The sequence below is a fragment of the Chamaea fasciata genome, unplaced genomic scaffold (assembly GCF_029207755.1).
Source record: "Chamaea fasciata isolate MVZ Bird 193981 ecotype frontalis unplaced genomic scaffold, bChaFas1.0.hap1 SCAF_2, whole genome shotgun sequence".
NCBI lineage: Eukaryota > Metazoa > Chordata > Aves > Passeriformes > Sylviidae > Chamaea > Chamaea fasciata.
The window spans coordinates 110,151,484-110,174,202 of NW_027094087.1; the positions used below are offsets into that span (position 1 = coordinate 110,151,484).

A 22,719-nucleotide genomic window follows, 5' to 3' on the forward strand; every position below is an offset into this window, starting at 1 on the left:
TTCATTGGGCAAAGCAGTCAGACAAAGAAATGTTTCCTCACAGAGATTCAAGATAGCAGAGCTAACCAGTTCCACAGTTATCTTGGACAATGAACCCACATTACAACGGAAAATATGGTAAATTTGTGTTTTAAAATCCAGAAAGTTGGCATGGCTAATGAGACTCCACAGAAGTGAAGTACAGCTTGAATTAACAGGGAAAATTTGCTAATTAAACCCTCACAAAAATTGGCACATTCTCATATTTCAGTCTTTCCAGGGACTGTTACATGGTAAAAATTACCTGGACTATTTGCTCTTAGCTTTGCTTTTTTAAAAGACAAAAGCTGTCATATTGGTGAGGAAAATAAACACCACTAGTCAAAAGTTGCAAATTTGCATATCTAAGGTAGGACCCTGAATCCTCTCCTGGGCAGCTAAGAAGTTGTTAACTCATTTTAAGAAGCATTTTTACAGATTTTATATTTGCCTACTTGTCCAGTGGGAGAACTGTTAGGAGATGATGACTTCTCAGATAGTTCTGCTTTTGCTTCTTAAATTTGGATTTATGAACCTAGTTTCAGTTAGGCTATTGAAAAATCAATGGTGTTCAGGCAGCAATTTGCCTACCAAATACTACTTGCAGAGCTCTACTAATTTTCTCACTAAGGCTGATGAACCAGTATTTACAAAAATGAAAAGAACATACTAATCTCTTTTCAAAGACCATGAAAAAAGGCTGCTTAACAAGTGGAGGGAAAAGAAAGAAAATGTAGGGCAAGAAACATAAATTTGAGTTTCTGTGAAGATATCACACGCAATATAAGCAAGACCAAAAATAATCTCACAATAGAACCTGGCATTAAAAAAGATTAAAGGAGAAAAGAACCACGCAACCCAATCAAGTTAGTAAAGCCTAATTAGCAGAGACCCACCCAGAGATCAACAAAATGCATTCTTTTCATTTTGTAGTACAAAGAAGCTGCATATATTACTTGTATTAAAAAAGCTTCTAAAATGAATTTAATTAACTATGAAAGGCTTGATTTTGCCTTTGGGTATAAGTAAAAACAGCGGCTGATTTTACAAGATGCACTGTGATGCCTGATTTTTGCGTAGCAAAAGAAGAATTAAAACCTTTAGGTTTCATTGCCTCTCTGGGCTCGGATAATTTTGTAGTCCAGAATTTAATTACATTTGGCCACAGTCACAAAGCTTGGGTCAGAATGTGAATTCAAATTCACACGGGACATGGCCTTTTGTGTACTTGGATCTACAACTTGGGAGCACGGCCTGGATTTCGAGGAGCACAAAAGCACTGTTCATTTTCAGGGAAAGCATGGACAAGCCACATGGCTCAGAAACCTGCAAGGAATGTGATTTAGATACATTAAAGGCTGAAGATTTGGCCCCAAGAAATTGCATATGTTTACTATACAGTGCTCACCTGCCAATTATTTAACTGCAAGTAATTCTTCAACTATGTTAATACTTCCCCACAATTGTATACACACAGAAGAAAAATGGAAACAAAGGATTTTAAATGAATGAAATCAGGAAATGCAAAGGATGTGCTACTGACTGGGGAATTAATCTCTTCTCTTTACCTCTTGCTAGGCTACCAGGGAGTCCTGGCACACAGCTCTCTCCTCCCTCTTTTCAGGAACTCCTACAGGCAATGGAGCCTCCAGACTGTTTCCATACAACCTCTAGGCTCTCAGCATGGCTTGGGAGTACTCAGCCAGCAGCTGGATCTCTCTCCTTGAAGTCTTTCAACACTTGACTGGGAACAACTCCAAGAAACATTGATTTCTGGCAGCATTTTGGAACGCCACCATGCTAGGACAGCAGGTTCCCCTGAAAAGCTGGGCATCCTGACTGGGAACGTCAAGTGCTTCCCCTCGTGGCATGACCTCCTATCGCTGTTGGGGAGATTTGAAGGCTAAATACTGTAAACAAACAGAAAATTTGGCTTTGAAGATGATGACAGAGGCACGCAGAACAGAGCAGTGTGGATGCATCCATTAGTTCTACCACAGAAATGGTAATTACAGTCACCATAGCAAATCACTTTGAGAACACTTTTCTTTTTCATAACAATTGAGTGGAAAAAATAATGGAAAAGGTGACAGGACATATTTTCTTTATTGCTGTTTTAAAAACTGTGTGTGTCTTCTTTAACCTCTGATGAAACATCAGCTACAAATATTTTGCCAGTCCATGCACAATGGCTTTTCCTAAGCATATAATGAAACTCAGAGTTAACTTCCTTGGCTCTAACAAGGAAAGTTTCCTTTCTGTGCAAGTGCAACGCTGGTCTATATCAGGAAAGGAGAAAGGATGCTCTTTTGGAGAATGACTACTGAGAATACGTGGGCTTTTTAACAGCTTTGCCATAGCTGTTCTATTTCAGACCACAAACAGATCGCTCAGATCTGCCTCCACAAGACTGATTCCCAGAGCCTTTTGCAGTTACTATTTTGCTACTCTGCATGTTAAGTCTCCCCATCAGCAAAACCAAACATAACCTCTCACGCTTCTTTCCGTCAGTGTAATAATTGTCACTGGCTTAGGAAGCCCATCCTGAGAGACTTTCAGCCTGCTTGGAGATACATCCAGGACTTCTGACACCTTGGGCAGTGCCTATCAGAGCTGACCTGCACAGAAGAGTCACAGTTGCACTGTTCATAAACAAGGAAGTTTCTTGAGAGCTTTCAACTAAGAGGTGAGACCTGAACCAAGGCATGAGCTAACAGGTTGCATCCACAGGGCACACACATAAATATGTGTGCGTGTCATAATTTATACTAATATGGTAATTTGTTGGTGATTTCATTATCAACACACTTCTTTTTTAACCAACAAACTCAGATGCTGCATACTCAAACAGGTACCCTCCACTGCTGCAAGAATGGAAAACAAGGAGAAAGGTCATCACAAGAGTGTTTATGTTTACAGCAGCAGCTTGAGAGCATCTCTTACCTTGACATGGTGTATCAGATGCTCGACTTCATTCACTTTGTATGTTTCTATTCCCAGCTCCTTGGAGAGCCGCAGGAGACGATTCTGTGTTGGCCCCACGTAAGCCCCTCCAAGGTCCACGTATTTAACTTGCTTATTCTGGTTTATCACACACAACACACGCAAAAGGGAAGAAAGAAAAAACAAAACCAAGAGATAAGCCCTTTGTAAATAGCACACAAGTTAAAAGAGCAATCCAGAGGAATGAAATTAAATACTCCCAGAGCATTTTGGCTAAGATTCTTCTCCCCGTGGAAAAGAAATTCTTTGGCAGAGTTCTGGTGTGGTGATTACTGAGTTCACAACCAGCGTGTTGATTATAATTTGGAGTTCATAACCAGAATAAGAGACCCATTGTTATATTATAGCATTAAAAAAGAGGAAAGAGCCTGGCAGGCAGAGAGAGGAGAGTCAGAGACATCTGTGCAGCTCTTGCTCAGTCAGGCGTCTCACCAATGACCAGTTTAAGACTATCCTGGGAAGCAGCACAGGCAAGATTTTCTAGTGGGCAGAGTGAGAGGGGATGTCCCACATCAAGACAGAGCAGAAGAGAGGAGTGAAGGGAGATGTGGTGGTTCTAGTTCCCAGCCAGCCCCGACACTCCCCTGCCCTACACCACTCCGTAAGGGCCATGTCACAGCTCAGCTCAAGACTCCCCACAGCATGAGTGGCCTCATGGGAGTTTCTCCCATAGAGATTTCTGCAGTGTCTTTCCCCAGGAAATGGTTTTGAAACTTAGCTCATCATGTTCTCCTTCCCAGATGGGTGTCTCCAGAGCCTCAAGATCACAGAAATACTCTGTCCCCACCATCACACCAGTCTTTCCCTCTCTTATTGGGACAACATCAGGAAATTTCCCACCTCCAGAATTTCTGGTACTCGAGAAATTTTCCCCCTTATGGCACATACTGTAAGTATGAATATGTAGAATATAAACGGCTCTGGGGATAATTACCCTTACGGTGAAAGTTCTTCCACCAACTCTGTCATTGGCTTCCAGCAATACCACATTCAAGCCTGACTCGGTCAGTAGCTTGGCTGCTGAAAGACCTAAAAGATAAAAAAAGAAAAGCAATTAAAGAATACTTCTGAATATGCACTGCACAGCTTTTGTGACTTGATATGTAAATACTCTCAGGGCTGTTCACCCAAATCCTGAATTTTTCATCCAAACACTATGCCAGTGGTGAGGTGCAGGAATGAAAACCCTCAAAACCCAATAATCATTAAGTGGAAGTGAAATCACCTAATTAAACAGTTTGTTGTCAATTTTTACACGTGCTGAGCAAGTTTTGCACCACGTGCTCAGGAATTCTGATGCATCAGCCAGCACTTGGTGGTCACCCAGCCAGGCAGAGAACTTACAGACTTCACTGTTTGTAAACAGAAAGCTGTCCTCCCCAACATTTTCCCATTTCCCCATTCATTTGTTATAACCCCAAAAACAAACAAAAAGGAAGAAGTATTATTAGGACTGTCCTAAATTTGTGAAGTTTTCCTGACACTTGTTCTATGTCACTGCTTTTCAGTTCTGAATATTTTGAAGTACAGTAGCAAAGTTCCCACATGGTCAGGTCAGAGCTTTCATCCCCAGAAGAACACATGGTCTGACTAAGGAGAGACAGAATGTGCAGCTGTGTGTGGCAACAAGAATTAAAAGTATGGGTAAGTCTACCCCAAAAATTGTTTTGTTCCTCATCCATTTTTTAATACATTTTATTTCCATCTTGCAACTATTGAAGCTGAGACACCCAAAGGAAGGAACAGTAAAAAGAGAGGAGGCAATATCTCATTTTTAGTTGTGATGTCATAAATCCTCACAATTGCAGTGGAAAATATCAGTGTCGAGCCCTGCAGCAAGTGTATCAAGCTGCTGTGGGAATGAAGGGAACTAGAAAGGGAGGGAATGGAGGGAATCCAACCCACAGCTTTTCAACTTCCTAAGAACATCTCTGCCTTTTACATCAGCACACAAACAGATTTAAACAAACCGAGGTGCTTACTTTGGCCACATGTGAATTTCTAGTAGGACAAGAGTTACATTCTAGCAGGTTGTATCATCCTTCTGAACCAACAGGATGTGTTGAAGAAAGTTCAGGAAGAGGCCAGGCTGGAAGCCACACTCATACATCCTAATTTATCCATCCTTTCTGGCTCCCTGCCTTGTTACCATGAGAATGCAATCAGCTCCCTCTGTGTGTCCTAGTACATGCAGTTTTTGAGTTGTCATCCAAGCAGATTGTTCCAAGCAGAAAGCAGCCGTGGAAGAAATGGCAAAAAAAAAAAAAAAAAAAGCACTGACAGCAAAAACAGATGGCCCAAGCTAACATGGAAGGACTGAATGAAATGAAAATGAAAAAAGTATAGCAGTCCTGGGGAGAGGCCACAGAACATTCTGGTCACCAACTCATGGACTGGGTGTAGGAGAATCCTGTCCTTTGCTAGCCCTGTAGTGAAACTGCTGCAATGTGCTATTTCTTTCCCCATCTGGAAATAAAATTAAAAAAAAAATTAAAAAAAAGAGAGAGAGAAAGGGAAAAAAAGTTCCTTTTTTTTCCTACAATAGTGTAGACCTATCTATCTAAAGAATTTGACATGTTCTGAAGAAAAGCTGCAGATGTTTTCATTAAAACGTCACACCCTCCTGCCATTTTTTTTTTCCCCCTAGTTTCATGGGCTTATTTATCTTGGGTTTTCACATAAGTGTTGGTGAGAAAAACAGTAATGAAACAGATAAAGGTCTTTCTGTGCTTTCTACTGAGGAAATTATATTGCAAAAACATCTGGCTGGATCAGTGGCCCTGACTACACTCAAAAATATTTGAAGATACCAAGGAAGAACATAATACAGAAACAGCCATGGTATGTAAACATGGACAACCCCTTCAAACAACTTGCAAAGAGAGATTGGCTCCTGGGGGAAAAATAAGCAACAAAACTCCTAAATAAATCTGGCTCATCTGTTAAAGAAAAAAGAAGTTACTTCTCAGAAATAGACAAATATATCATCAGTTGGGAGAGGATGAATAATAGTTATTAATAATTTACAGAATGAATGCATAAACTAAAGGCGTCTGTCACTGAAGGTCTCTGCTGGCTTTTCATGCTAACAGGTATTGAGTAATCAATTAATAGCACTCAGTTACCAACACTGATTAAAGGATATGAGATTTGACTTGCTCAATTAAAATCTAACGAATAAACATTTCAGTGCAGCTGGGAGCAAACGCAGTTTATTCCCAGGAGCTGAACCGACAGAAAAGTTTGTGAAAGGATAACTCTCTAGATTCCACTGGACTGCAGCTGATTTGCAGCCCAGGCCCCACCTCCTTGTTTCCTCCTTCACCTTTCACCCACCTGATTGCACCCATCATTTATTCCCCACTGTTTATTTGGGGCATGTGCTACATTTCCCCCACCCCCTGCCACATTCACACGGACCTGTTAAGGACGGACAAGATTTTACTCTTTCCTGAAGCAAAACCAAAAAAACCAAAACAGTGCTGAGGAAAGGATCAGGCTCGTTGATATCTCACTGGCCCATCCATGCCCATCCTCCAGTAGGTCTGATCTCTGCAGAGGGAGGGATGCATCTTTGGGGCTTGGAGGATGCAGTCTGCAGGGTTCCCAAACTAAGCATCACCTGAGCAGTTCAGGGGCTGACGCCCCACCCCTTCCTCTCACCCACATCACTGTTCTGGTCCTAAATAGGCTGCAGAAATTATCACAAACACATAACAGGAAAAAGATGGAAGAAGTGAAGGCAGAGGCTCAGGAGGCTCAGAGGGCACAGGAAAGGACCAGAGTAGGTCTCTTAGCATACACAGAACAGGATAATTCAAGGCTGCTGGTAACAGATACCACATTACAGGGCAGGTGTCTGGTGGGAATGTTGCTGGTTTTGGTATCTCACACATTGGGAATCACAGTACTGCCACATCAGCTCCTGGAGCTGGACTCAAGGCCCCAAATGGGCTCTTGGACTGTCACTATAATAACAGTAGCAGGACTGGATGTTGTGGAGGGAGAGCTCTGAGCCAAAGTGGTACAAAGGGCATGTAAGGAACCAGGAACAGCAACAGAAGCATACTAGAATTGAAATGAACACTAGAATGTGAATATTTGGGCATGAGGTTAAGGTTTGCTTTTCACAAACTAACAACTGCTGCAGAAAACCTCACAAATCACAAGCCATTTTCTGGGCAAGAGTCAGAGCTGTCTCTCTGTGCCCCAATTGCTGCAAACAGAGCACGCAGAATACCTGTGAAGCAAAGCCTGGAAAAATCAGTCATATGTGATTTAAGGCCTCCTCCTGAGAAGTTTAACCTGCCACTCTAACACATCACTAACAAAAGGCAGATCTTTGATATTGCCCCCATTCCACACAAGCCAGGCAAAGAGCCACATTCAAATGCAAAAGCCACCCAAAACTGTGATTGATGCTATTATTGCTCCTCTTTTGTGCAGTGTTTTGTCACCCAGAGTCAGTTTTCCCTCCTCCCCAGGGGCATTTCAGTAGAATCAGATCCAAACTGCAATATAAGGGCTCAGCCACTTTTGCCAGCACTTCACAGAAGACAGAAATTTGGTCCAGTTTCCTTGGTCCCCTTCTCCAAGGGGCCAGAGAGAGCCACATATAAATATATAGAGAGAGTGATACAGCAGAAATCAAAGAGTTAAGCAGCCTCACCTGCAGTTCTGCCCAAAGAACCAACAGGCAGGTGATTAATGCAAACAACAAAGAAGCAAAGACGATTATTTGAAGCCCCAGACTGAAAATACCACCGTGTTTAGAGGATGCTTCACCGGGCAAGCCTCCATCTGTTACCACGGCAACCCGGTACCCAAGGCAGCCACCCAGAGATCCTGGTGGGAGATTGCCTCCCCCACAATCATGGAACACAAGTTCAAGTCACGAAAATCGTTTCTTTCCCCATCGTGCAGCACTCTGCATTCACACAGATTGGACTCAAATGTAATCATCACAGTAATTATTTCATCTTCAGCTCCAACTTATTTCTTTCTTGTTGGCTGTCTCTGTACCGACTAAACACCTTAAATTGAACCATTTCACTAAACAGCTTCATTACAACCTCACTTCCTAACATCAACAGTTTTCTTATCCTGAGAGAATGACTAATTCAGATCTTTAATTTTATTTTTTTTAAAGTAAAATTATTTTTTAAAATATTTATTTTAAAAAAATACAAGCTAAGGCAAAATCCAAACTGATATTTCATACAATCATACGATCATTAAGCTTGGAAATATCTCCAAGATTGTAGAGTCCAACCTTTATTATATATGAGATATATAGATATAGATATTTGGACTACATATACTCATATATGATATAAATATTACAACATATTTATTATAGTTACATTTGAATTGACAAATGTGAGAAGAGTCTCATTTTTCATCTGACCACCACGTGCCCTACAATCTAGCCCTATGATCAAATATATATATGACTATCTAGAGAGTATTTGAAAGTATATTTTCTAAAAAAAAGTGATTTGAATTTAATAACACCGTTCTATTCTGCCTGAAATCTGAAATTCTATTGAAACACCCTTTAATCTTAGCATTGGCAAAGAAAAAAACCCACTAGAAAGGACGTGACTGTAAATTTCTGAAGGCGTTCCTGTTGTGCTTTCTCTGTATTACTCACTACCTTTGTCATGTTCCTCCATATTTATTATCTCCTTTCTAGGAAAAAAATTTGCTTATCTCATTTATATAATGATAAAAAATCATCTACAAATGCTAAATTTTAATTCATGGAGGGAGCAAAGAAAGTTCTAAGCCACAGGCATTAAATTAATAGCTTCTAAAATGGCTGGCACAAAAAAAAAATTGTTCACCTTATAACCATAAAAATTCCTCCCTTTGACTAAAATTGAACCTTGAGCAGGAAGAAATGCTGCCCTTGTACTTGTGCTGTAGTAGCTTGCAGGTCTCTTCCTTCAGTTCATGAAATTTGCCAACATTTTCCCCCCTGTATTTATTTTGACACAAAAGATATGTTTGCAAAGGATTTCTTTTTCCTGGTTGTCAACCTGTTCAGCCACATCTAAATCACTGAGTCTGCAGAGATGTCAGGTAGCAGATGCTGCTTTACTCAGAGCCAGTGGGCAGAGCAGCCTCAGTGGAGTCCAGAGCAGTAAACAAACATTGCAGCAGGCTTAGCACGAGGATGTGTCCAAAATTACTCCTTGGAAATGGGATATAACACTCAGCCTGCAGAGCAAGCACGGGCCTCTGCCCTGGGGGTCGTGGAGAAATTGTGGGATGCAAAAATGTTTCACAAGACTGACAGCAAAAAAAGGAAACATAATCATAACATATAATTAATTATATACAGACAAGTAAGACTTCAGTTCAGGATCTAAGGCAGATGAACTCAAGCATTTTTAAAAGAACTATTCAACTATTCAACGGATGGATGTCATGGATATTAAATACACTGAAGCTGTTATTTTAGGAATCTTTGCATTCTTCTTTATGATCTTGAATATAAGTCTCATTTTGACCAGAGAGGCCACGAATTTAACTTCTTTTCTTAATTTAAGTGATGAGTCTTGAAAGAAAAAACAAAAACAAAAACCTAAACCCAAATAAAGAAATTAAAAAATACCCACCTGAGGTATCTAAAATGTTACAAGAAAAAACCCAGGAAATCTGTCAGAACCTACAAGAAGTTATAGAAACTGGTATTGCTGTGGGATGACATGTGAAATACAACTTTCCTCACTATTAGATGCCTTTGTACAGTACCCCTGACCTACCACCTTTGCTGCTCAGGAATACTTGCAAAATACACATAGCAAATAAATTAATTTAGCCAAAACTGCTGCACTGTACCCAAAGAAACAAAATCCACCTGCTAATGCTGCAGAAGGATATTTGGGGAGATCACCACCATTAGTGGTCAACACAGTTGCAGTGAATGAGGTCAATAAGAAGAGACTCAGAGGAATATGCCCCAAGCAGGTGAGGTAAATCATGGGAGAAGGAGAAAAAAAAAACACTCCCTTGATCAGGAATTAAGTTTCTAGCATGGAAAAATTAGATCAGATAGTGAAAGAATTCGCCGGTTCTTGAACAAAAACCTTCAAAACAGAAGGCTTGCTGTTTGCTTAGACCTACTTACTCAAAAATCCAAATAAAATTCAAACCCTCCTTGTTTATAGTCAGGGCTCTCTGACCTCCTTCAAAGAAATGTCCCCACAACATCCTGTAATTCAGTGCCATCAGCATTAGTTACAGCTTCCATGTCACTGCGACCCTGGAGGGGTGGAGGGCAGGACCTGGGAAAAGACCTCACCCACAGCCAAGCAGACATTTTTCACCAGTGGGATTTGTCCTTTGTGCCCCACAGCTTCTTTATTGCATTGCTGTGCCAGGAACCGCAATTTAATAGCCTTGGTCTTGTCTGTGCTCTAATGAACACAATCCGATTACTGCCCCGCCACTGAGAGATTGAACCTGGCACTGGTCACCTTTACCTCTGCCACTCATCATTAGCCAGCTAAAATGTTTTAATTGAAATAATGGCTTGAGACAATAAGGCCTGCAAGCCATGACAGATAAGGATTGTAAATAAAAAAAAAAAAAAGCATGACAACAACAGCAACAATAAAGCAAAACCAGCGCTGGCTCAGGGCCTGGGTGAGTTAAGGTGGTACAAGACTCTTTTGTACTGTTCCTCACATTATGGAAAGGTCATGGCATTCTGCTCTTGTGAAGAATACTGTGCCTTCATTATAAAGGTGGCCTTTTAACTTCTCTAATTTGGGCCATCTTAACAATGGTAATTTAGATATCTGACTCAATATCACCAAAGAAAATTCAAAAATTATAGTTCAGAACCTAAAACCATGGCAGAGCTGGGCCAATGTAGACTGTCACTCTCTAACCTTCATGTCTAAACAGTACAGTTAAAACTAGCAAAGCAACGCTTTTTTTGACCCAAGTATTTTGGCCATGGGGGGAGATACTCTGTTTTACTAAACTGTATCACCATGCTGCAATTAATGCCATTAAAATGAATGTCGCCCACGTAGAACATTACAGAGCTTAGGCAAACAAGAAAATTACAGTTTCAGAAACCCCAAGGAGCAAAAAGAGATATTATCAACCTGACTATCTGCTTAAAATGTACATTTACTTAAAATATTTGTACAAAGGACCTAACATTTCTGCCTAAGATACAGCACTCTATGAGCAAATATAATTTATTTCTGTTGGCATTTCATTGTCTAGCCAAGGCAATGAGTTTTTCTGTCTGAGCTCTAATTCTGTAATTTTGTCACCTAGGTCAGTATAAGCATCCCCATGAGTTAATGGGACTTCATGGGAGCATAAACTCTAGTCCCAGCTTTCTGTGATCTCTTCTCCCTGCAAGAGCTCCTGGATGATCCATCCACAGTGCAGGGAGCAACATTTATTAAGCATTTATTAAGTTCTCAAAACCAGACTTATGAACATTCAGCCTATACTTGTCCCAGGCATTGCAGCTGGTTAAGTGATACAGAGCCTGGGCAGATATGAGTGAGATGACCAAAGCTGTGGGGTGTTAAGCTCAAGCCTTGCCAAGCATGGGATGAAGACAATTTGTGGCATTTGGGTGGAAACCAAACACCTTTGGTACAGTGGTACCCAGGCTTAAGCACTGAAGGCACAGCTGTTCTGCCCAAGGCATCCTTTTTCCCTTCACTTCTACATAAAAAGTTCCCCTTGAAACTTCCTCTTGACAAAACTGGGCACTCCAGGTTTCCAAAGGTTGAGTATTTCTAGTCTCAGTCATTTACTGTGTTCTCTTCATTTAATGGACTTGTCATGAACAGCCATGCCTGCCTCACACTTTAAAAGCAGGTCAGAAGTCTTCTAGGCTTCAGTCAGATAAAAAACCCAAACACATTCTGCATGTCCTTTGCTACGGCTCCAGGATATACTGAAATGTTAATATTAATAACAATATTAATAATGTAATTATCACTTATACTCCGATATTATCACACACCCTCAGTCCCGGGGCCTCCTTTAGCTTAGGTCATCCCTTTCTGCTAGTTTACAATCTAGGCTGCCTCAAAACACAATAGACACAATAGAGGGGGAAAAAAAAGGGCAGAGAGAACTGAAAGAGCTACAACAAACAGATCATAGCACTGGATCAAATAAAGCTGAGCACAGTGAAGTGGCTGAGGGTCTATACAGGCAGTTTCCTAAAAGCATCCTTTTAGGCATTACAATTATGAAGAGATCTACAAGTAAGTGAAATGCCAGCCAGATTTACTCTGAAGAATAGTTTTGCCCTCCATACACAGCAATGTGGGAAGAAAAAGGCTAAGCTGCATCTGGAAAATTTTGCAAAATTATGCAACAGTTGCCTCAGAAGAGAAATGCTTATTTGTTTTGCCAAGCCTTGCTTGTTCTCAAGCGAAGAATTCATTTCTTTTAGTCCGCTGAGAAAAGTAAATGGTCAAAAAACATAATCAGCTGGAAGAAGTGGATTTAAAAAATAAACAGTCTATCATTCTCATCTCTTGACATTAAAGATTAACGTGTAACTTCCCAGGTTTCTCAATATCTAATGATTTACAGGTGTTCACCTAGGCCAGGCTGGGCAACAGCAAAGCCCAGCAGACCCATCATGTCCTCATTTCAGGGCTATCCATGTTGCTTCACGTTTCAATTGATCTTCAGCTATTGATTTTCACACAAAGAGCACGTAATTATTACAGATTAATACTGAGCACCTCTCAATGTCACTTCCAAACAGCCACACCTCAGAGAAACTTTTTGGAAATTCCTATCATCATCACAGCCCACACATACAAGTAGGTGTGTACACACACACACAGGCTAAATTGGAAAGCCTACAAGGATTTGTGAGGATTTTATTTATTTGAACAACCGAAAAATAAAGATGAACCCTGCTGAAAGCCCAAATCACTCCCCAGCTGAGATACCAAAGGCTGAGAATGCACATGTCATCCAAAGAAGCCCAAAAGAGAACCACCAAATAAGATGACTTATGACTTCCATCCATCCATCTCTAAGTGCAGGCAGGAGGAAGTTTGAGTGAAACAGTTCATAAAAACATCACTGCTCTGAAAGAAAATACTCTACCACTAGAATTGTACCATTCTGATAGAATGTGTAGGGCCAAAAATGGTAAAGGAAGCATAGAAGAAAAGATAAATATCTAAAGTGGAAAAGAAAAGCATTTAGACCCTTTCCTGTCCTCATTTGTGCTCACTGTTTAGCATAATTCACTGATTCAGCCTCTGGCCAAGCTACCTAATAAAAAATTAATTCATATTGGAACAAAAGAGGTGTCTTGCTCCAATATTTAATACATTCAAACACAGATTTATTACTCAAGCAAAAATGAGGCCAGTTTATACCCAAGCTATCCTTGTAATCCAGGTAATCATGGTGCACAGTATGAACCTGCTGTTTGATCAGCTGTTGGTGTGTGCAGTCAGCTGAGCAGACTCAATTTAATGTTTTATATATGAATTATACCATCAAGATAAAGCCCAGCTGCCTGGGAGGGAGGAGGCTACAGGGGCATCTTTCTTCCCCACCCTCCTCACTTCCAGCTGTGTGGAAACTGAAAAGAGTGAAAAAGTTGAATAGTACAAAGTAATATCTGTAGGATGAGCAGGTTTAAAATAAATCAAAACTTCAGGGAACTTTGTAACCACCTGAAAAAGGAAGTGCCAACAGAAGCCATGTCACCACCATAACTTAATCTTTGCAAGATGCCCAAGCCTCTAATGAGCCACGGCCAGACTCCTCAGTGGTAAAAATTAGTGCATCTGTGATTTCTTTTGCCAGATGTGCCAGCTACCAGAAGTAACCCACAAGGTGTCAGACTTTCTAGACGAGACCACCCATTCCTCCAGGGATGGTTTTCACTTTGCATTCCCCCATCCTATCCCTTGCTCTCCTTTCCCTGCCTTCCTTTCCTCTACACAATCACACACAGACCCCCTGCAAAATCCTGATGCCTTGGGCATTCATCATTTCCTTAGGCAGTTCCCTGCTCTCCATCCACTGCTGCTGCTCCTGATGCTGTTAAGAGCCCACACAGTTGACTCCTGTGGGGCTGTGGGTGGCATAGAAGCACAGAAGCCTGCTCTTCCCATAAATAATATCACTGTTTCTTGACTAGGTCAGTGCAATTCCTCTCTGGCTCGACAGGCACCTTTCAGCACCTCTTTTATTACTAACTTACCCAGAACTCAGAGTCTCCCCAAATGAGACCCTGATGACCATTCTTCTTTCCCTTCCCTTCTAGCCCCAAACCAAATAATTGTTTGTGGAGAAAGTACAGTTTTCCAAGTTACTTTATACTGAGTTTTCTTTTAAGCAAGCTGTTTGAACAGAAAACTGACAGGACAGAGAAAATCGTGCAAAATACAAGAGCGTAGGTGGGTTATTTAGAAGAATGCAAGTCATTCATGGTTTAAATACCAATGGCCTGTCGTGCAGCCTCACTGACCACTGGAAACAGCAAAAAAAAAAAAAGTCAACAAAGAACAATGCAGCATTACAAAATTATACATCTTAGACATGAATCAGTCCACAAGGAAAAAAAAACCCAGTGGATTAGATGAATGATCACATTTTGACCATCCTTCAAGGCAGCAATAATAATATCTGACATAAGTTTACAAGGATGAAATAGGTTATCAGCCCAGAAGGAAAGTCATGTTAAGTTCAAAAATGGCTATATAAAAATTAAATGATTGAAACTTCAATGAGATTAATGTAATTTCCTCAAGAAACTGAAGCCTGGCTGAAGCCCTGGAGTCCTGACCACAAAAAAGACAAGGACCTATTGCAGCAGGTCCAGAGGAGGCCCACAAAGGTGTTCCAAGGGGTGGAACGCCTTTCCTACGAGGGAAGGCTGAGAGAACTTGGGTTGTTCAGCATGGAGAAGAGAGGGCTCTGGGAAGATCATGTAACAGTTTCCAGTGCCTAAAGAGGCTTATCAGAAAGATGAGGGTGAAATTCTTAGTAGGGCCTGTCACAGTAAGACAAGGGACAGTGATTTTAGATTGAAAGGCAGATTCAGGTTAGATGTAAAGAAAGTAATTTCTTACAATGAGGATGGTGAAATGCTGGAAGAGGTTGGACAGGAGAGGTGGTGGAAACATTCAACGACAGGGCTCTGAGCAACCTGATGTAGTTGAAGACATCCCTGCTCATTGCAGGGCAGTTGGAATAGATGACCTTTAGAGGTCCCTTCCAGCCCAAACTGTTCTATGACTACAATTCCTCAGGAATGATGATTGATTTTAGAATCATCCCTGAGTGCTTTGTAAGTACATCAAGACACCTTCTCAGCAAAGGAAATCCAAAGGAACATCTCCAATAGTCTAGGGCCCTGCTCAGTAAACACTTATAACCATGACAAACTTCACTGCTGTATCAGTGCACTCTGTGAAATAACTGCTACACAACAGAGACAGAACACAAAGGCAAACAACTCCTGTTTTGGGAAAGGGCAGCAACACAGCATGGCTTTTTATCATGAAATAACATAACTATTTAATTACAGTTGTCACTTGTGCTATGGAGAAGGAAACTGTGGCAGTGGGAAATGTGCCAAAATCCCCCAGATTGTTTACATACAGGATAGTAACTTCTGAAGAAGAAAAGCCTTCTGAATTGATTAAATTAAGCGTGACGCCTAATTCGTTGTCATTAGCTGCTGTGTAAGATATGTAAATACAGAGCAAACTCTCTGCTGGTTTACAATAATACAAGCAGCGCTGGAAGTTTACCCCTAGGACTATCAGAGTAATGTAAGCCCACATTGCTCAGGCTGCCTACTTAGGCAGTGCAAACATGAATACACAGCTTTTTGGCACATCTCTCCAGCTTTGGATAAGACTACATACACACAACAGTTGATAAGAGTACCTCCAGTAGTCAACAGTATCCTTGTCAACACACTCCTGAGATCATCTCAGACAGCCTGAACACTCCAGGATGAAAACAGAGCAATGGGCTGCTCATCATAGCCACTGGGACCACAGGCACCAGTGTTTAACCCAGACCTGTGTCACTGCAGTGTCTGACACCGTGTTACCTGCGGGAGATTGACACTGATCACTCACTGCAGCAGGGGAAGCACAATGAGTTGCATTTCTCTAAAATAACTCTTGAACATGATGGTGTCAAGGAGTAAAACGAGCAAATCGTGATTCATAAGAAGGCAGAATGTGATCTTTTGGCAACCTCCTGATGCTATGAGAAAATGGAAGTAGGCAAGGAGAAAACAGAGGATGGACATAGAGGATGCAGGTGCACACCCATGGTCAAGATGACCAAGTAAATAATTTTTAACTGTGTCTTCATGGAAGGAAGAAGAGCACAAAATTTAAATACTTACTCTTTCCATGTCACTACCTTTGATCAGGGAAACTAAGTTTCCCAAGACAACAAACTGGCAGTGTCTGTGTGAAAAAATAGTGCAGAACATCACACACTTGATCTGAACCAGCTTCCTAATGTAGACAAACACCAATCCCCACCTCCAGCATGATTAGGTTCTAGTCAAGTGCTATACTAAACTCTGACAAATCTCACCACATAAAAACAGCCCTGCAGGTGGTTGTCCAAGCAAACAATGCAGAGAACTTCTTACAAAGAGCTTTCTGTCTCACCTGTTTCAAATCTTGTTTGTAAAAAAAAAAAAAAAAAAAAAATCAATTCAGCAGTACAGATAAGAAAATCCTGTGGACTTTCCTGTTTGTAACTTTAACACCAACTGCTGCACATAAACTTTGGTTCCCTAAAAAAAAGACATTACAGCAATTTCTTTCCCAAAGTTTTGCCATCCTAACTTACCTTTTCTCCTCTTCCATAGTAGTTTTCACATTTTGCTGAACAGATAGAATAAACTTTCCCTAACAACACCCTTTCATAACGGTTAAATAAGCTAATGAAAAACCTTTCCTTAATGATGCATCACCCTGAGCCTTGTGAGATGAAATGGCTCCTGCAGATAGACTGGAAAGCTTCTTATCAAATCAACTCACAGACCAATTAGGAGGTCTCAGACAGTGAATTACAAGAGCTGTCCCTGCTGCCTAGGCTACCAAACTATTTCACAACATTATGCAGCTGCTTTCTGTTCTGTTTACTTTGCATTGCCAAGTTGTTTTTTTTTTTTTAATGTGAAATGTCTAGAAGTCAAATGCAGGTTCCATCTAACTGGTTCATACTGCTTTAACCATGAGAGTGGTTGGGCACAAAAGGAATAACTTCCTGCTGTCAGATACAGAGACAGGTGACTGAAAATGTGAACCAAGAGCTTCATCATGACAACTGACAGGAGAATGTCCTGGATTCTTTTTGTCAGCGTGCATCCCAGAGATGGTGACATTCCCTGGAGAGGGTCAGAGTCCTCCCACTGACCAATCCACTCTGGTTCATCATGCGCAGCTATTTCATCCACACCCCCATTTTGGTTTTGTGGGGTTTCTTTCTTCTCCAAATGAACATCTAGTACAGGACTCCCAGACTAGCAATGTTCTCCAAAAATAGCCTCTTGTTTGGAAAACCGTCTTTTCAGAGGAGGAGTATTGAGACATTGTAATTTACTACCCCAGGGCAAAAAGAAACAAGTATCTACCGTATATTATGTTTTTCATCTATAATTTTCTTACCCATCCCAGATTTGTTTAAAAAAAACGATTTTGCCCTCTCCATCAGTCTATTTTTAAACAGATAGAATACCATCATATAATAGCCCTCAAAACACCTGGTCTGTTTTGGGATGTTTTGGTTTCGTTTTTATTTTTAAAGTAACTTGAAAGTTCACAGAAGGAGTGAGAGCTACTGTAATTGTACAGCACATTAAATTGTCACAGAAATTAAAAGTGAGGCTTAAGAAGAGTAGAGAGCACAGTGGCATCTCAATAATGCAAGAATAGGTATGGAAATATTTTTAAAACCCAACATAACAATAGAATTAGTTTACCTTACAGTATGTTTTGGTTCTAAACTTACAGGAACATGACAGGTTGCTTGTGAACAGCAAAACACCAAGCATACTTCAAATAACACTATAATTAAAAAAAGATTTCACCTTTAAGGAAAAAAATAAACCTCACTTTGATTGTAAAATCTGTGCACTAGAGATTTAAGAGAAGCATTTTCTTAAATAGGAGTGGCAAAAGATTAGGATAAAAGCTGGCAATTTACTTCAAGAAAAAAACAAGGAAAGTAGTTCCCAAGGTGAAAGCAGGGACAGGAAGACACTTTTGAAAACAAAAGGAGAAAGTCTAAACAAAATGTCTGAACAGATTTCAAGATTTTATTTGAAGTCACTGGTGTCTCAATCAAGAAAATAAACAAGTTTGATGATGTAACTTTATAGTTTTCTCATAGTTGTTTTGATCCTCACGCTAGAGGAGCTCTTCAAAGTAAAAGAGAGGACTCAAAGCAAAAAGAAGAACCTGTCACATGCACATTCCAGCTCCGTGAGGGTCTGTTTTGCTTCTGATCTAAATATTCTTTAGTGCATGCATATTGCATGCAATGTGTGGCTAAGCATTTCCATATATGTTTTTTGACTCTGGGAAATTTTCTTTCGAAATAGTTCTTTTAAATCTGCACCATTTGCAAAAAATTTCAAAGACTTTTGCTGAAGTTTTCACCCACAAAACAGAATCTACCCTTAGCAAATCCTCCTGTTCCTCAAAGGTCTTCATTATCATCAATACTATTGAGATTACCTGACACCTTCAGAAAAGCCACAGACCATTACTTTGACTTGAAAGAAACGAAGACTAATTTTGAGTAGATTTTCATTACATAAAATTTATATTGGCCAGTTCCTTAGTTTTATTCTTCCCTTTTATCAAACCTGCAATATAGGACACTTTAAATGATTCAGCAAAGAAAAGTGGCATCTGCAGATAAACAAACAGAGACTGTCAGGGTTGTGAAGGCCTCTGCAGTTATTTCATTATCATGGTTTCACTCTTTAAATTTTAGACCCTACTAATTACATCTGGATAGAAAGCTGGGCAGAACTGCTGCCAAAGAGGGTGTGAGCCTGCAAAGGGACAGCTTGCTTCACCTAAAGAAATAAACAGAAAGGAGATAGCCAAGTGGCAGCTCCGTGACACTTGTTTGTTTGCATCCTCCTGCTGGCACAGCAGGTCTCTGTTTGCTCTGCAATTACCTGCTTAGCTGAGGGCTGGAGTGGGTGACATGAGCACACCTCAATGTGACAAGAGCCTTCTGCTGTTTTTACAGGCTGCAGCCACAGAGCCTCAGTCAGAAGAGCCTCAGGCAGCCCAAAAACGGAGACTTTCTGAAGGAACGCACACCAGCTGTGGAGCAGCAACAAACCCGGTCTCCAAGGAGCACCTCATTTTAAAAACCCTACACTTTACTCTCTGGTGGACAGAAGAAGAGATCTCTGCAGCAGCTGGGCATGTTAGCAGGGATTTTAAATCAGTGTAAGGAGGTCTAAAACCATGGTTTCATCACCTGGCTGCAAGTTCAATGATTTACAGCCACGTGTGAATCAGAGGTGAAGCAGGAGCTGCACGTAACAGCTAAAGGAAAGTGACTGAAGAGAGGTACTTAGTCAATAGCAAATTTTGTGCCTGTATATTTTTCCAGCTTTCATGGGAAGACAGGAGAAAAGTTGCTACAGCATGACACAGGAGCACATTCGTGGGTATTTAGCGTAAAGAGAAGTAAAGAGAAAACTGCTTCCCCCCTGCCACTTGCTGCTTTCTACAGGAGGCAAAGTGCAAAGCAAGCACACGATTTACCACAGCTTAGCATTGCTCCTCTGTTCTGATGCTCTTCCAGAAAACCTAAGCGGGCTGTGCAGGCCTGCCATGAAAATATTCCTATGGCAACCACGAATAACAAGGGTAGTTTAAAAGCTGTTACACTGACTCCTTCACTGCAACTCGTTCAACAGAGGGAATGTAGCACAACTGTTGTACAAAACCATGCCACTGGAAGTGTTTTGGTTTACAAGGCATGAGCAGACATCTACCACAGGCTAATTACTTTAACTGAGTTTCACCGTGACACATGGTGTAAGTCAAAAATTAGCCATAACACTGTGTTCAGAATCCACTGTGCTTTATAGAAAAGCAACGGTTAATTTTTGCTGTTTGTGTAAACATACTTGAAACATTCCAACATCATTCAGCAGTTTGTTATCAGAGAATCGTCCTTAGGAAATAATGCCGATGATTCTGTCTCTGCATTTTGCATATCGTTCAAACTGCATGCTACACACCTTAACATGACGGTTAAACCGACATCTAGAATTGTAAGTAAGTAAACAGTGGAAATTAAAAGCCATGTGAAAAACGGATGGACAAAATCACAGTCTGTAACAGATCTCAAGTAATTGTTTGTGGTTTGGCAGGAGATACTGCTCGGATCTGTGGGTGTGTGCACACTCATCATGCTCTGAGGAGATCACCACATGGGACAGGAGCTATCACTCCATACCTCCCAATGCTAAGGAGCCAAAAAGCAACTGTTTGATATGCCAAAGGCACAGGGGGAAAAATCGACTGCCCATGCACAATTTATTCGGCACATGTATCTCGGAACAAAATGCACACCGGAGAGATTCACTGTGGGCAGGCACAGAAGTCTTCCAGCCCAGACTGGGTTAAAAACAAATGATCGTCACTCAAGTGCAAGAAGGCTCTGGGCCCCCAGTGCTGTCTGTCCATCCTGCCAGGCTGCTCATGCTCTCAAACCCATACCTGAGCTGAAAGGGCAGCTAGAAACTTCCTATTCATCCAGGTGATTTCAGGCATTTTTCCTTTATGCCTCTACCTGCTCTGAACAAAAGGCAGCCAAGGATTCAAATTAATCACATGTGACCGAAGGCCTCTGCCTAACACCCCTGGACTGGGTGCAGAGTGCTTCTAGCCTCTCTTGTCCAAAAAATCCAGGGGTACTGGAAGAAATGCACAGATTCAGGGGATGCCAGGACTGGACAGTGGAACACCCAGAAAAATAAAATGTAAATCCATAAAATAAAATTGAATTTAAAAAAAAAAAAAGGTAAGATGAAATATAGCACTAAAAATAAACGATAATGGATATATACTACAATGAAAATAAATTATTATGAAAATAAATTACAGAAAAAATAGCTAATAATGGAAATAAATTATAATGGAAATAAATTATAATGGAAATAAATAATAATAAAAATAAAGAACAATAAAAATAAAAATAATAAAAAGGAATGATTAAAATAAATAATAATAAGAATAAAGAATAATAAAAATAATAAAACCAACGATAAAGCAAATTATAAAATAAAAACAACTAAAAATAACACTACAACAAAAATTATTAATAGCTTATAATAATAAAATACTGTCTGCACCATACAGCACTCGGCCCGAACGATGGGGTTGTGCCCCGCCGGCTTTCCCGAGCCGCTGGGGATGAGCTCTCCGCGGCTGCCCCGCTCGGGCCGGGCGGGGGTCGCGCATCCCCCGCCGCGCTGTCCCGTCCCCGTCCCCGTCCCCGTCCCCGCCCCGGCGGCACCGCCGCCCCCCGCACCCACCTGAGATGCCGCCCCCGACCACCACCACGTCGCATCTCTCGGCCATGGCGCTGCCGCGCTCCGGGGCTCGCTGCTCCCGCGGCTCCGGCCGGGCTGCGCCGCGCCCGCCCCGCCCCGGCACCGCCCCCGCTGCGGGACCCGGCCGGGACCTGCTGCTGCTGCTGCTGCTGCTGCTGCTGCTGCTGCTGCTGCTGCTGCTGCTGCTGCTGCTGCTGCTGCTGGGGCTGCCGCTGGTGTTCCTGCTGCTGCTGCTGCTGCTGCTGGGGCTGGCGCACGGCCGGGGACGGGCGCGGGGATGGGGCTCCGCTGCCTCCCGCACGGGCTGGGCAGGGAATTTGCCCCTGGTTGAGCAGCGCAGCTCCCAAGGCGCGGCAGTCTGGGGTTCTGTGCTTGGTGATGTTGGAATCCGCTCCTGCTCCCTCTGCAGACGCCGCGGGGCTGCCAGAGGGATCTATGGCTGACCGGGTAGGGACTCTGGAGGACCAGATAGAGTTTTCCTTGTTGAGAGCCCCCCGAAATAAGGGTTGGCACCTGGTGCCAGCTGCAGTTTGTGCTGTGTGACAGTGACAAGTGTCAGTGCTCCTCCAGAGCGGCCTCCAAACACAGAGCTGGAGTGTGTGAGACCCCCAAGAGACCCGCCCACAGGGCAAAGACTGGCTCATCCAGAAGTGATAGTGTCATCAAATCCACCGAGATGCTTTGGGCTGGTCCCCTACACACCCAGGAGGGCTTTCCATTGCTCGGGTTTCTACTTCACTGTGAGGGTGGCACCAGGAGAAGCAGCTTTGGGGATGGGCAAAGCATGGAAATATGTTTGGTCTGGTGTATCTGTACAGATCCCACCTATGACGGCTCTGGCTTCTTTTTCTCTGCCAAGGTCAGGATGAATAATACACGGGGAATGTAGACTTCGAGTTTGGACTTGGATGTTTATCGTTTCTTAACTTATTTGCAGACTCACGAGCCATGAGCTCTAACTAGCAAGTTAGAGAAATGAGGTAAAATCGAGAGCTTCTAACTCTTTCCAAGGTTATTTAAGTGATAATTACCCAATAATTAGGTGACATCTATATTATTTGTATTTCTGACCCAATAATGACCACCCAAGGCCCGCAATG

General features: G+C 41.7%; 1 protein-coding gene across 1 annotated transcript in view; it reads right to left on the reverse strand.

Annotated features, from left to right (window-relative positions):
- Nucleotides 1–21,706, reverse strand: part of LOC136285632 (amine oxidase [flavin-containing] B-like) — a 51,572-nt gene extending 29,866 nt beyond the window's left edge. The window contains exons 1-3 of the mRNA XM_066177050.1: nt 21,602–21,706; nt 3,956–4,050; nt 2,962–3,099 (exon numbers count right to left, since the gene is read on the reverse strand). Coding sequence (XP_066033147.1) covers nt 2,962–3,099; nt 3,956–4,050; nt 21,602–21,647 — 279 coding nt within the window. The 5' untranslated portion in view covers nt 21,648–21,706. The remainder of the gene's footprint in view (nt 1–2,961; nt 3,100–3,955; nt 4,051–21,601) is intronic.
- Between the last annotated feature and the right edge of the window lie 1,013 nt (nt 21,707–22,719).